Source organism: Physcomitrium patens, chromosome 6 (genome assembly GCF_059467195.1).
Source record: "Physcomitrium patens ecotype Gransden chromosome 6, ASM5946719v1, whole genome shotgun sequence".
Classification (NCBI taxonomy): Eukaryota; Viridiplantae; Streptophyta; class Bryopsida; order Funariales; family Funariaceae; genus Physcomitrium; species Physcomitrium patens.
Window position 1 is genome coordinate 3442736 of NC_143415.1, and position 15842 is coordinate 3458577.

Consider the following 15842-nt stretch of genomic DNA (forward strand, 5'->3'; position numbering starts at 1 on the left):
TTCACTCTTGCCTCAATATATACTCTTAACTAGGAACTACATGATAATGTCCTATAAGACCTCTAGAACGTGTTGACTTTGCAAGATATGTATTTTAATTTTGTGAAGGAAGTTTTTTATATATATGCTTGTTTTATAAGCTAACATCATGTGGTTAACTTGTTGACCAAGTTTCTAATCTATCAATAAATTACAAATACATGTAAAGTAAAAGCAATATTTATAAAGTTTCTAGGAAGCTTCTCTAGAAGGCATTATGAAATTAACCTATTTTTCTCTACTTTTATCTACTTCTACCTAATCATATAAGTATTCAATATAATACATATGTATATCCGTGACAGTCATTTTGTATCAATTTGTATATATTATATATATATTCTATTAGTCTTGAGTTAAACTATTTTTTGTTAGACATTTTAATTATTTAGATATTAATAGATTTACGTAAGGTTTGGATTACATTTCCATATTTATTAAAGGTCTGTCAATGTTACAATCTCATAATGGCTCTCACCAGTGCTTTTATCTTAAATCACATCAAACATCCTTGAAAATACTTTTGACAAGATTAATGATTTCAAGTCAAAATTTTTTAGAAATCTACACAATTTGATGTGTTAAATACACATATGCATATATCACTAAAATATATTGAAAAAATATATATTTTTTTAAATTTCTACAAATGTGAATCCATTTATGAAGACATATTTATTTATAAAGATTAAAATTTATAATATATAAATAATTTATAGAATTATAGTATTATTTTTATATTATATATAAATAAAAAAATTAAATAGATCCTAAATCGACTTATTCATGATGAAAAATATAATAGTCATGATGAATGTGGTTGGTTTTCATTGGTTTTGGATCCAATAGTGGAAAATCAATCTATTATAGTATGATTTTTTATTTTTATTTTTAAAATCAATCTAGAGTTCATTTTTTTTTTCATGATGGTTAGGATGGATAGATCAATTTAATAAAAGTCTAAGTCTATTTGACATTCTCCTAGAGATATAAGGAAGAAATAATGCTATTTTATTTTTATTACATTTTAAAGAAAAAAAATTGGACTTTGATTTTTTACAACATTACATAAATTAATATCTTGTTGTATTATTATACATATAATATTCTTTTAGTAATTAATCTCTTAAAAAATCAAAACCTCTAATAATTAATGAAAAATTTAAGAACAAATTATGTTTTATGGTGCATAATTGAGAACCTTCAATTTTCAAAAATTAATATATGTTCATTGACATTTACTAATTAAAAAAAGTAATTAACAAATGTTACATGGGTACACATGATTGGGCAAGAAAGGATAATATGGATGCCAAGATGAAAGCAAGCATCATAGATTGTAGATCCTGGATACAAATGATTTTCATAATGCCTTAAACATACAAACAAATTCAAAACATAGACTTACATACTTAATTGCACACATATCTAGTTATGAATCTTCTTCTTATTGTTACAAGCAACGTAAATGGTGGCTATGAAATGACAAAAAACTTAACACAACAATGTACTACCTGTACCCCAATTTTTGCTATGTCAATGGCTTCTCTAAGCCAACACCATTACCAAGGATGAGGAAGGTGGCCGGAAACGATTTTAAACAGTCGGTAAGACTCACCGTTGAAGGCTCACGAAGTCAGTATGAATAGGATCTGGTTCGGGGGAGGTGGACTGGTTGAGGAGAGGATGAAGATTCCATGGATGAAGATACTACGGATGGATGATGAATTAGGGCAAGACGACGGGTGGTGAGAATGAGAGAATAAGGGGGGGGGGGCGTCGCTCATTCTCACCACCCATCGGCTTGCCCTACTCAGCGAGTTGTTTATTAGGGCTTGTGGAAGCTAATCTACAAGCCCGGTGATGGCGGAGCTGCGAGCTAGCAATTGGGAGGACGCACCTGCAAAGTGTCGTGAAAGCACGCTGGTCCCCTTCCACCACAACTACGGTTCCCCTGGCCGTGTCTCAGGGAATGATGATTTTTTCCATTCCCTTTGCGGCCCGGCCGCAGCTGGGATGGATAGATACTTTGGTTGGGATTGGAAGTAGCCTCCCCGCAATCGCTGCGACGCCCGAGGCCTCACTGCTGCAGCGACGACATGCTGCTCATCATCATGACTATTCTCTTTCTCTATCTCCAGAGAGTTCATTCCTTCTTTACTGCGCCGCTACTGGTGGTTGATGCGTTGTTTGGCCTGGCTTCACTCGACTATAGAAGGGATTGCTGTAGCTTGCAGTCGATCTCAGCGGGAATTGGCTCGTAGTTGGTGGTGTTGAGGTGTGGAGCCGTTGAGTTTCGTAGGTTTTTGAGTGCTTTGTGGGGTTTTAGAATTGGAATTTTTTTGGAACGTATGTTTTTTTGGAGATTTGAGATGGCATTTTGTTGAGTTGGTGAGATTTTTAGAGCTGGGTTGTAGTGTGTGCGTGCTTTTAATTTTAATCTAATTTTAATCTAATTTTTTGTTGTGGAGGTGAGTGTGAGCTGTGGGTTGGTTTGAGCTGCAGAGTGTTGATCAGGGTGTGGTGGCGGCTAGTGGTGGTCGTGGGGACCCTCCTTTCCTTTCCATGTGTGTCTGGTAGAGCACGAGGTCACTGTGTGAAGCTTGTCGACAAAAGTTATCCTATCACATGTGCAAATTTAGTTTTTTCTGTAAGAAATTTGGTTTTGCAGCTGAGAATGGTGCTTCAAGTATTCTACAATTTGTGGGGAATTGAGAATGGGAGTCTCGGAATCCCGGGAAATGCCAGAAATTTCGTGTAATTCAATTTTGCACATAGTTACCGATGGATTCCTGTTTTCAGTGCGGGAAGGTCAGGTAGTCTGTCGACCCTCACAGTCAATTGCAACGTGCTTACAGCTTGCTGGTGATTTTTAGCTCATAATGTTGATTAGCAGAGTGTGTGTGGTTGCAGGAAGTGTATAGGAAGTTTTGTTGGCAGATAACGCTTTGAGACTGCTGTGGGCATTACGTTCAATCGGTGCATCAATTGATTGAACGGAACATGTTGGGAACTCTTGTAAGTTTCAGGAGAAAACCCGGCGTGCGAATTGACGCAGAACAATTTGCAAGTGGTTGGCAAATTTATCGTGTTCGAGAAAGATGCAGATAATGGGCAATCACGTTCACTGCGGATGCTTGGGGAATGCAATTACAGCAGCGACACTGACGCCAAGGCGGCTGGATGGTCGTGCGTCGTTGCGGCCGCTTTTAATACGGTCCATCAGAATAGTAAGCAGAATTAGGATTAATGGAGATTTTTTGCGAATGTATCCTTTACGGTCATGTTGTGGCGGGAAGTGGACCAACTTGCGATGTGGTGATAGCAGAAGGCGCACAGATGCAGTGCCCGCGGCTCTGCATACGAACTTGAAAAAGGTGGACAAAGTGAGTATGCAGGGCTGCTTACCGACCATCACAGATTCTCAAATTGCAGAATCAAAGTGTAGTCTTCACCAAGGTGCAGAGCTGAATGCGGATCAATAGAATAAGTTTGGTGCTATCGGTAAAGTTAATGCGCCTTCCAAACTGCTGCGTGTCGGTGTGGATGTTGACGAAGGTGTGAATTTACTACAATCCTTTCTTCACACGATTGTAATGCTACGTTTTTCAGCCTTTTCCATCGAACGTTTTGGGCCAGTTCAAGGTCACAAATCTTTTGTCTGCGGATCTTATATTTATGAAGGCAATTTGATGTGGCTTATGCACATTTACTTGACTTCGGCAAGTGGAATTTAGATTGGTTTATAATCATTCTTGATAGTGTTTTTTGCAGTACTGGGCAGCTTTCTATCCGGTTTGAACACTTTTATTGCTGAAGAATATTTGCAGCAGCACAAGGAGTCAGAGTATCATGTGTACGATTTCATGAAGGTAGGTACTTGCTGCTCTTACTGAAGTGTTTCTGGCAGTAAATTTTCTGGGTACGCTTGTACACTGAACTCTACAACACGCTTACGCTTGCAGACCGCAACAGGCACCTGTTTTTTCTGCTAATAAATCTGTGTACTGATTCTAAATCCGTGCTCTGTATTCCAGATCTGGAGATGCTCACAGGCAGTAGGTAAATTTTAGCTTCACACTCACCCAGTTCGGTCACACACTATTTCGTAAATAGTCTTCCAATTCGGGCATTTTTAACTTGTTATGTTCAATTGCTCAATTGTTTGATGCCAGAGTTGCTCCTCGAGGGAATTTCTTCATGATACGTATAGCATGTTATGTCTGGCGTAAATCGTAGATGATTTTCTTTAGGCTATGGAATTCGGAGCGGAAATAGTGATTTTGCTTATTTCAAGTTGAGCAGCGTAGAGCATTCAGAGTCCGATCATTTTTCATCGTCTTCATGCCTATGGAATGCAGTCAATGATCGCGTTCATGCCTTCTTTGAGTCGGAACATTTCAATAGGGGAATTTCACCAATTCCTGGGGCACATGAGGCCCTCCAGAATCTGTCTTTCTACTGCCACATTGTCGTCGTTACGTAAGTTTCGAATCCTGGTTCCAGTATATTGTTGGGCACTCTGGTTGACATACTCGGTGGGATTGCTTGGATTATTGGGTGGAATCTTCTGGTACTTTTGAGAAACTTGTCGCCAATCTTTGACTGGATTGCTGGTGCTTAGCGCTTTGGACAAGTCTCAAGTGATCTTGTTGTGCATCTGCAGATCCCGACAGCATGTCATAAGGCAGCCAACCTTGGATTGGATCAATCAACATTACAATGGCATCTTTTAAGGAAGTCCATTTTGGAAATCATTTCGCCTTAGAGGGCGAGGCACGGTCTAAGTCCGAGTTCTGCAGGTACGGCTCAATCCCGTAGCATCGACTTTGTTTTCATATAAACCATTGTTAGTTTGATGTTTCAGCACGGATACGGAGTGATTGGAATAGGTTCAGTTCTGTTGTTTTGATTGTTCTCTTCCATGCTGTTATGTTCTATCTCTCATTCTGAAAGTCCATCTGATCAGAAGTGGTGTAATTGTCATGTCTTTTTGCAATCTTGCTTTAACTTACAATACTTGTTTTTATGCGCTTTAAACAAAAATAAAAATAAAAAAACGAATTAAAAAGAAGAAAAAATCTTATATATATATATATATATATATATATACTTTACATTCTTTAAGAACTTTATTTCTAGGCGTGAATGAAGCTCTGATAGAGAGTATGTCGTGAATGAGCTGGTGGCCAGGTCTGTTGGAGTGGAAGTGCTGATTGATGATAATCCACGGTACGCTTTGGAGTGTGCTGAACATGGGATCAAGGTTCTTCTGTTCGACTTACACGGGAATTACCCTTGGAGCAAGACCGAGCAAGGTCCAACCAACCCATTGATCACCAGAGTTCACAGCTGGTCAGAAGTCGAACAAGAGCTGCTGGCTCTACTTCAATAGCCCCGGTTAGACTGTGTTCTTCATTGTATATTTTCGTAAACATGCTCTTTATTTGCCCCCAGTACCCGGAGGCATCTGATTTGTTTGCAGATGTCTGAAGCATTTATGGTTCTCTAGACATTTACTCGGTGTTTGAAATCATGATCAAGACGTAAGTAGGAACTCGCAGAATACTGAACTCACATTCTTCACAAGAGAATTTTTTGAATTGACACCACTTTACCAATCGGATTTGTACTTAGCTGGTCTGAAGCTGATTAGTCCGGACTCAAATCGACCGTCACGTTTTGCAAAATTATTTCTCCAGCAAACTACTGGATTATTCTATTTAACAAGTCAATTGAATCTATTTATGCATGTTGGGCCACAAGTATTAGTCTCTTTGGACGACTGGCAGCATATCTTTTTGCCAGGAGCAGTCTGTTGCCTTTTTTCCTGATGAACTGGAGATCATCCTTCACTTAGACTACAATCCGTGATTGTGACGCCTCGTTGGATCAGAGCATGCCCTTGCATGCCTTCCACGTTCTGGGCTATTCAAAATTAGAAGGCTTAGAATCGACGGAATAATTGATGAATGAGTGCATGACCGCTTTCAAATTTGTGTCATATTCTACTAGCTCGTTTCTGGTGAGCAAGCTTTTGTATAACCTTGTTGTGGTTATTGGTTAGAACGTTGCTTGGTTTGACGCATGCATAGTAGTGGCACGGAATCGAAGTTTTTTCACCTCGTGACCTTGATTCTGAATACTAAGCATTAGCAGCTGGGAGAAGAATTGATCTCCTGAAGCATATCTCGAATTGCCTTTGTCTGTTCCAGGTTAACTCTAGGCTTTTGTATTCTCTCAGTCTTGAGAAAAGTTCGCAATGAAATGCGTAGGGGGAACATGGCACCGTGGAAACACAGTAGATTGTCGACGGCTACATCTTACGCATCTCCGCCATGCCATACTCTGCATTAAACTGATCTTCTACAGCTATGCAGCAACTCGAGCGACGGCTCAAGGGCTCGCCCAAGAGAGCGTAGACAGCATACTTCAGTCCCTTCGCGCCGCAGGTCTCACATCGTCCGCAGACGCTATTCAGGCCGCCGTCATCAGTGGTAGCATCACCCTCCCTTCCTCCAACTTCACCATCTTCGCCCCTGTCAACCAAGCCGTCGATTCCATCCTGCCCTCCAACCCCGACCTCTCCAAAGTCCTCAATTACCACCTTGCCACTACGGACCTTCCCCACAAAGCTCTCCTATTGCTCCCCATCGGCCAGCGAATTCCAACTCTGCTTCCCGACAACACCTTGCTCGTCACCGACAACAACCTCGCCAATTACTCCATCAACAATGAGCAAATCCTGTATTTTGATCTCTGCACCGTGTACACGGTGTCGTGCCACGCCGTCTCCGGAATTCTCAATAGCACCATTTGGGGCCAAGCATCACTCATTGGACCGGCAACTTCTCCATCTGCTGCACCCGCTGGAGCCCCATTCATTGCGCCATTCGCAGCACCTATCGGAGCTCCATACACATCGCCCGCTGGAGCTCCATATGCACCGCCCCCTGAATCTGCCTTGCCTCCTGTGATTGGCATCCCTCCCACAGTGCCTGGAGCTCCAGAGACCCCTCCTGGTATCATCCCTCCCACAGTGCCTGGAGCTCCAGAGACCCCTCCTGGTAACATCCCCAGAACTGCCGGAAGTCCTCCACCCCCAGGGCAAGATAGGGCTGCAGCTGCTACAGCACTATTAATCAGCGTCTTCTTCATCTAGGGCGTCGATGCATTTGGACTCACAGTTTTGATCATTTTTGTGGAAAACGAAATGATTCAAAGTTGCAGTTTTGCAGTCCTATGAGTCGGTGAAGGCGCTGTTTGAAATGGAGAAAGCTGAAGAGTGATTTTGACGCAGGGCTGTTAGATTGGAAATAAAAGAGAATGGCTTTAGTCTTGGACCTTAAAGCTTCACGTAGTTGGACCTAGAAAATGTCTGGACAAAGGTGGCAATGTTACTGATTTAATTGCCTTCGAAGCTGTGAGGGTTACAATTTTGTGCAAGATGATTGACACATGGTGGAATGTGGGTGCAGTTTTCGTCTATCCCACTCATCGTGTTGGTTTGTGGTTTGGCATGATTTGGAATTAAAATATCTGGAGTTTCGCATGAGATGAGGTGCTGTGCATTCAACCGAGATTTTCAAGTCGCAGTGTGTCGAAGGTTGCAGTTTCCTGGGTCACCCTTCAGGAAGCATCGCTTTGCAATTGTAATTACGAATGTCACAGTTGATTCTCGCATCAGTGCTGCAAAGTCATAACTTCTACTTTGCATACAGCATTTTCTACAAATTGGAAAGTAGCTTTTGTACAAACGTTGCATTCAAAATAGAAAAAATATTTGGAGAAGATCTGACAACATTCTTGACACGTAGCATTTGCAACAAGGCCAAGGAACCCAATTCAATCTGCTTCAAACATGGCAACCATTGCTTGGACATAACTCACCAGAACACATTTCCTTATCTTTTGGAAGATGTAATAACAGACCGTGAAAACTTGCAACAGCATGCTGAATCCAGTTTTCCAAAATTTTCTGAGGTGAGCGAGATCCTCAAAAAGGAAAGTAGTTTTACTTTTGTTGGAAAATTCCAATTGACAACAGCATATTAATCGCATTGAATCTGGGTTCTCCGCATCAGTAAACATTCTACAAGAATTGCACCAATTTTGTCTGTTGAGACACTACAATTAGGACAGATGTTACAGTTTTTCCCATCTATGGTTGAAGTTAACCCCTGACTTGCAAGCAAGGCAGGAGCTGCAGTTGAGGCTATGCTGAATAATTTACATTCAGTGGAGGAGACGATCCATGACCCCTAGGCCGCCTAATTTGCAAAATTTTCCCGCAGAATATCAGCTACCGTCAATTTGGAGATGTGTTTCTGACTCCCTTTGAGTATTCGCCGCACTTGCTGCTTATCTCGCCTGGCTGACCTGCCGAAACTCTCGTCTCCTGCAATGCAGCTGTCGGTGTCGCTGTCTTTGCGTGACCTGCTCCGGCTCTGTTTGAAGTGGGCAAACAGCTGGGGCCACGAAAACAGCTTCCCCGCGCACGGCATGTTCTGCATGATTCGATGACGCAAGTTCATCGGCGGCGGTTCGTAGCTGGTACTCCACCCAGATTTGGCTGAGCCGCCGGGCGAGGTGGTCTCACACAATCCCTCTCGGGATCTCCGCCACCGCCGCCGTGATGTCATGATCAATGGACCGTCGTTGGGATCGATCGCTTCCAGTAGCGCATTCGTGGCCTTTGTTGATCTGTCACTTGGTGATGATGGCCTCTCTTCTCGCGTTCTTCGCCACAGCCCCCACGACCGTGACGATGCTGGTATAGTGCAGTGGTCCACCTTCTCCTCCTCCTCCTCCTCGACTTCCCAGCTCTTCACGCTGGGGTATATGTGCTCATCGTCGTCTTTCATAAGATCTGCAGGCTCCAGTTTGGAGAGCGTAAGAGGCAACTTCCGATTTGGATGGCTTGCGGTTGCGATAGAAGTTGAGGTTGATGCTGCTTGCCCGAACGCAGGCGCGAATTTTACTGACCGTATGGGAGGTCTCTGCGGAAGCTGTTTGTCAATAGTAGACTTGGAGAAACTTGACGATCTGTTATGCCGTCGCCTCATTATTGCAAATATGTCTTTCAAGCCATGCGCCTGGCCGGTTACATATGGCACCCACGTGTTCTGACGTTTTGGTCTCATCGCACTGCCGAACACAGTCTCCAAATTTGCTGCCTCACGAGCGTCTCGTACTGATGGCCTTATGTCTCGCTCTTTGAAATCTAGGGATAGAAGGGAATTCATGTCGGAGTTGTCCACTACCCCACCATTTTTCTGGACCCATGGGTCCTGCTTCTCCGCTTCTTGAAAATACCGTAAACCTGAAAGGTCGGCGATATCCTCGTGAACCAGTGTCCTGCTATCGAGCATCTCGTCGGGATCTTCTTCTTCTGAAGACGTCGCTCCCATCTCCTTGCTAGTGTAATTAAATGTCGAAAACGCCTGTGGCATGAATCCTGTTTCTACTTTGTCGGTCTTCATGGGCGACTCTAAGTCCGACGACTCGTCGTTGTACAAGGATGTCGAAGTGGTTTCGTGCTTGTGATAGTTCTCGATAGTATCAGAGCTGTCCGACATCAGAGGGGAGATTTCATCGAGCTCCTGGGACGATACAGACTGAGGAGACTTGCACAACGCCGATACTTCTTCACGTGTGGGAAAGATGGGGAATAGTTGAAACGTCGAAAACATATTGTCATCGTCCGAAAACAAAGACGAGGGAGAGGCTTCGCAAGTGATAGATGTGGGCGATGGATATTCGTGTTTCAATTCTTCCTTGCAATTCCGGTCTTCTACATCCGCATTCGGTGTGGCTACCTGGTGACACAATGCGAGATTACTGAGGTTCACGAATGCTTCGAATTCAGAAGGGAAAAGCTGCTTGGACAAAGAAATCTTGTTATTTGTGAAAGAATTCTTCGCATCTCTCTCACTCTTGCTCGACAGGCTTTCGTTAAAATCCGCAATATCATCGCTTCCATTGTTAGCCTCAGCCGAGTTTATGTCTGACGACTTCGCGTATTCATCGTCGGCACCGAGGTCAAGTCTCTGAAAACCTCTATAATGTCCAATGCTTTTCCGGTCCGCACGTCTTCGCCGACTAGAATTTTATCTACTAATTGGAGCAATTAGTAGATAAAATTCTAGTCGGCGAAGACGTGCGGAAGGCATATTAGATCGTTAGCCTATTTTCTAGCGGAAACTAGAGCCACTCAAGAAGCACGGCTCTGACAGTGGCAGCACTATCAAATGCACTGTAAACGCTTACGAAACCAGTAGAGAATGGCTTTGGAGGAAGCCAGTTTACCTCGTCATGACTTCAATCCTTCATTCGTATCTTAGCATGACTCCAGATTTGATGCCATACTCTCGCACGAGCTTATTCTTTTGAAATACTAAATTTAGCAGAGATGCGTAGAGGCATATTGTTTTAGAGATATTGGATACACGAAGAGCCGCGTTCAGTTCTCTGGTCCCTGCGAAGGACCCTGAACAAAACCAACTCTTGGAACTTAGGATTTTGGGGATGAACCCGCTTTCAAATCCAGGCGTTGTTGAGGCTGGATCACCCCGCCGTCAGATTTCTCCACAAATATCTCTGCTCCTATAGGATTCAACTCTGCTGAACATTGTTCAAGTATTGTCTGAATTGCAGTGGCATTAATGGTGTGTGCCTCAGTAACAGGCTTCAGATACACCTTCATCCCCTAGTCGCCACCACTTAGTGATAAACTTAGTAACGCTTGCATGAGGAATCCTTGTCAACGTTTGTCAAGTTATTACACTCCGAAATAATCTCCTGTAGCACTTTTGTGAAAGATGGAACAGGATCTTGATCAAGAAAGGGCTTTGTGCGCAGACAAGCTTCCAGATTTGACGCTAGCAAAAGACCCGATAATTGAAACAAAGATGAACCATCCATCAGCAAAACCAGATCGATGCGTAAACCAAGAAAAATGTATGCAGATGGTGATGTTCCCACAAGCGTGCAGCATCACTCCTTCCAAATGAGAAGAGAGGAACATGAAAGACACTCAGAGTCGTGATCGTTGCAGATACGCTTTCACTTGCTCTGATCCTTCCGGTGCTTCTGTGTGGGACAACGTGGACTTTTAGGTTGGTGACGCTGGAAGCTTGAGCTGGCCCGGGGCCATGTTCAACTACACCATGGCGGATTATGAGATGATCAGCGGAATTGGGACAGAATTGTCGCCAGCTCACTTTAGCCTCAGTAAATAGGAGGTGACTAAAGTTAGAGCTCAGAAACGACACAGGGTGTTCGATGAGCACATGCTGTGGAGTAGGGGATGGGTTTGTGTTATTTTGATGGAAATATTGTGATTTTGCTGCAGTATGTGATCATCAGTTATATACTCTTTGTTGATGGTTCTTCCACATTATTGTTGTGATGGTATGATTTCTGCTAGTAAAGCTAACAGCTGGGACAGCTTTGTTGAGGTTTACTAGATCCAGATAAAAAAAAATTATGACCCAACTGCTGGATTGGTTGTAGAAGAAATTGCCATGCATATTATTCTACCTAAAAAAGAAATTCATTGTTTGTCGTGACATGGGACACATTCTGCAATGCTTACTTCATTGATGACTTTTGCGACAAGTTCCAGCACTAAAACCCTTAAGCATAATGTGACAACAATTATAATGAGGACCCGTCAGATTTGCTGGATAGAATCCTTACGCTACTTTTTGCTGTAAGTTCATGTACAACATAGAAGTGCATATCTTAAGTACTGATTGATCTTTCCCTGCGAGTCCTATGTCGCTCTCTTGAGCACCATGAAAATTACAAAACTCAAAACAGGCAAGTTGTTGCATCTCTCTCTCTCTCTCTCTCTCTTTCTATGATCGTATTCTAACGGAAATGTGGAGGATTACACATTTCAGAATTACACACATTCTACATGACGTATTTCTCCGTATTTAATAAGTTTTTTACTTAAAAAATTCACACCTATTACTTCTTCTTCAGAGTCTAGAATCACTTAGTTGACCTTTAAAAATACTGCTTATTCTCATCCCCATCCACAAATGCCTCCAGCAAGAAAGTTGTAGTGCTTGTCTTATTGTACAGTCAGCAACTCTTTGTGATGATAATTTTAGTTCGGAAAAGTGCTAAAAGCTTGAAGAGAAAAATTGGCAAGTCTTCTTGAGAGCTGAGTTTTCAGATAGAACAGCATTTCCAGAATATTGTGGGAAGACTGACATTCTCAGAACTTGTGCCCAAAAAATTCTGTCTTGAAATCGGTAGTTGAGAGCAGATACTCCCTGCTGGTTGTTGCAGCAGTCGTTAAGTAATATATGGATCTCTAAGGACTTAAATAATTGATTCCCAACTCTGAGTTTCGAATGCTGAACAATTCCGCATCTTCTAAATTTAATCCTCTAGAAACTTGCTGCTGTAGACTAGTTTCCACTAAATTACTCACACGTCGTTAGTTTCTGATTGTCTAGGATAGTAGAGAACATGTAACATTGTGCACTACAACCTTATTTGTTGTCAACGATCCAGGTAGGCATTTATGGACCAACTTTACATCCTTTTCAAGAATGGATGGTGAGAATTAGACTGGTTCACAAAAGATGTTCTAGAGTAAATAAGGCTTAGAAAATTGCAAATATTCGTTCTTCCTCCTGTATCATGCAGAGCTTGTTCTTCTATTTCCGTTTACTTATTGGATACCACAGGAAGAATAGAAAGATAGTTTGTCATATTTGCTGGGATTGTGGGCCACAGTAATGGTTTGGGACACCATGAGGGGCAAGGATAAAAACAAGAAACTAATCGCAATACAACACTTTGTGTTTGGATCGAACAATACAAGAGCATAAGGTGGGCCATACTCGCTTCTGGTTGCAATTGCATCATTTCCATCCGAATGTTGCGTACTTTGTACTGTTCTCCAACTTCTAGAGGGCTGGTTTTATTGCACTAGAGTTGGTAGTAATTCTAAAGAATTCAGAGAACAGCTGAACTCGACGAAAGGTGCAAAGGCAATGGGACTATTTGTAAACGGTTTCTAAGCGAGAAACACCATGGTTGTGTACGGAAGGCGCCATGTCAAGTATCACAGTCTCACACAGGTCGCATGTACAGAACGTTGTTCCTTCGCAACAACGAACTATGGGATTTCAGTGTCTCACCTAATATAATTGGATAGGACCACATACCCTTCGCCCATCATGACAATGAACATGTTATATTGCAAAACAGTACTGTTTCAGAAAAGAGTGAGAAATAAACAGAACAATATTATCAGCTTGAACAGATGGCTAACGCCATTTGAAATACTGCTGGCGACCTCCAAGGCGGATTGCCTCCTGGAGTACGACCAGTAGAAAATGCTCTCGATTCCATTATGATGGATTAGGGCAAGCACCCATGGATTGATAGTTTGGGATCGAATTCGAGGAAAATCACCGAATGTAACCGATCATACGTGCAGTTCTGGTTCATCACCCAAAGGAACCCCTGTTTTCGTATCTTTGTTGGTATCCAAGTATTGCAGGACATGCTCAACACTAACATATGCACCTAACCAACCTACACTAACGTACTTCAAGCGCCTCCACCTGGAAACACCAACTCTCTATTCAGTCGTTGCGAAGAAAAGCAAAATTAAGTTCCTTACAACCACGGAGATTCTGTAAAATCATCATAGTGCAATCATAAGTTCATAGCAACGAGATTCTTACACAGATTTGTAAGGAAGGGCCGTGCAGTGAAGGTGGAGATGATCTACACTATTAAAGGGGGGTCTGTGAAAGCCAAACCTGCAAATAAAGTGCTGATTTAGAATAAGGAGTTATCACTTTAGCACCCTCTAACACAAACAGTAGAGTTTCATACCACATACTAGGTAGATGTTCGAAAGACAGAGAATAGGTCTGCCATTGGAAACCAGTTAAGCGGATTAAAGCAGTTAAATTCACCATTTACGGTCAAAAATGAATGATAAAAGAAAAGAAGAAGAAGCAGAGGAAGAAAGAAACGCAAAGAACATGGTTTAATAAACAATCCCACAGTTGATTTCGAACCTGTATTTGGCTGCATCTGGCGCGTCGTGTAGTAACGTTGACTTCCCTAGCTTGTACATATGGGAAACTGCTAAAACCAAATAGCATAGGTACGAGATACACTCTGCACAAGGGCTGCCAAATTGAACAGTCTCCAAATCTCGAGTTCACGATAAACAGTGGGTAAGCGCTTACGCCAATACTAATTTAGGTTAAGATGCTCACCCAACGAATAATCTTCTTCACCAGGTCGAAGATCTTTGACAGTCTTGATGTGATTAGTCGGGATAACCAAGTAATGCCTGCGGAACCAATCGATTGAAAGGATTCAGACAAACTGTGATAAATTATAACATTTATCCAGTACCTAAGCATGTATGATCAAAATGAATAAGACTTCAGTTCTCTTACTGCTGGAAAAGTCAGAAAACTGAAGAATAATCAGAAGGAGTCTTACATCTTCTGTTTGAGTCACATCAGCTGTGTAGGTCGCAAAGAACTAAGGGACTGGGTCTTACCGATGTAGTCACCCACCTATAAGCAGACGGGTTGCGATCCACGAGCACGACTATTTCCTCATCCTGCAATCCATGGGATTCGCTTTTGTGAAATAGAAAGAGAACAACGGGAATGACACAATTGATCCGGTTCTATCTGAAGATGTTGCTACACACGGCAATCGAGAAACCTGATGGTACAATTTCAGTGTGCGACGTATCATCACAACACTATAGCTCAGATGACAGCTATTGATTCGACCATTCACTTATCTCACACTACGATGATGCATGTGCATAATGTGGTCCAGATTTTATCACATGTAGATGCTAGAAATAGACACATGAATAGCTTGACATCACAAAGATAAATAACCATCAGATAGGGAATTACTGCACTACTGCTTGACACTCAGTTGCGTTGTCAGCTTCTTCTTTAAAAAGAAATTTAGATCCTTGATTTACCAAACCCTATTACAGCTAAAAGAAAATTCCAGCGTGGAGTAGCTTTGCAATCAGCCCAAGAGGAGTGCAAGTCATCGTAAAGATCACAAACGCTAGGAAAAAGTTTCGAAAAGAGAGAAAAATAATCAGAACGAGCTTTGAAATAATCTAGATCTAGAGGATATCGTAAGCAACCATTAATGTTCAATTTCTGTCTACAAATTATAAGGAGAGTGCGATTCGTCCGCATTGGAAGAAACCCCCATTTTCATATACAATTTTTGAGCAACAATTCAGAATTTCTAAACACGAAAGAAGATTCCATTACAACACGGCCATATACACCAACGTCAACGTCTGTTGAGTAGTTAACCTTGGTCCATACAAAATTAAAATTAAAAATGTCACAGATTTTCTGCTCGTATCTTTGTCGATCTCTTCCACATATCTCGAAAAAATTTGAGCAAGAAGAGTTGATGATGCCCGAGAAAGAGACTGTGATTTGAATAAGCTAACCTGGAATAACACTTTAGACCCACAACTTTCCGGCGGTGCAGATGCCAGAATGCAAAAAGGACAATCCTCAGGCTTCTTCCCCAAGGGAGACAGCCATCTCCATAGAGACATCGCAAAGCTAGTCTCGATGCCTGAGTGACAATCTCGATGGTCAGTTGCTCATAATGTTCCAACCTCTCAGTGTTCGGTCCTACTCCACAGCTCCACAACCCCTGTACGCAAGCACTCTGAGCTCTGACAAAATCACATGCTTCGTAAGGGAGATGGTCTCAAGACCGTTACCACGGTTCTAGTGTTCCATTCAACGATT

General features: G+C 42.2%; 2 protein-coding genes and 1 pseudogene across 4 annotated transcripts; 2 read left to right on the forward strand and 1 right to left on the reverse strand.

The window, feature by feature from the left end:
* Positions 1–2756: 2756 nt before the first annotated feature.
* Positions 2757–5785, forward strand: LOC112283439 (uncharacterized; annotated as a pseudogene). The gene is made up of 9 exons (XR_016503486.1): positions 2757–2904; positions 3069–3256; positions 3339–3425; positions 3525–3597; positions 3814–3911; positions 4077–4101; positions 4401–4521; positions 4706–4841; positions 5233–5785. The product of XR_016503486.1 is annotated as an uncharacterized LOC112283439 (transcript).
* Positions 5786–6008: 223 nt separating this feature from the next.
* LOC112283879 (uncharacterized) lies at positions 6009–7594 on the forward strand. Its single transcript, XM_024523185.2, has one exon. It carries the CDS (start codon positions 6302–6304, stop codon positions 7199–7201), a length of 900 nt encoding a protein of 299 aa, XP_024378953.1. The 5' UTR covers positions 6009–6301; the 3' UTR covers positions 7202–7594.
* A 5696-nt stretch (positions 7595–13290) lies between these two features.
* On the reverse strand, positions 13291–15810 carry LOC112283474 (bifunctional adenosine 5'-phosphosulfate phosphorylase/adenylylsulfatase HINT4). Of its 2 annotated transcripts, none has more exons than XM_024522163.3 (6): positions 15533–15810; positions 14610–14656; positions 14301–14377; positions 14097–14199; positions 13755–13832; positions 13291–13631 (listed from the first exon to the last, which is right to left on the reverse strand). In XM_024522163.3, the coding sequence occupies exons 1-6, from the start codon at positions 15641–15643 to the stop codon at positions 13493–13495; spliced, it is 555 nt and encodes a 184-aa protein (XP_024377931.1). In that variant the 5' UTR covers positions 15644–15810; the 3' UTR covers positions 13291–13492. The 2 variants fall into 2 exon arrangements, with proteins under 2 accessions (XP_024377931.1, XP_024377932.1); XM_024522164.3 differs by having other exon boundaries at positions 14097–14163; positions 15533–15790.
* Between the last annotated feature and the right edge of the window lie 32 nt (positions 15811–15842).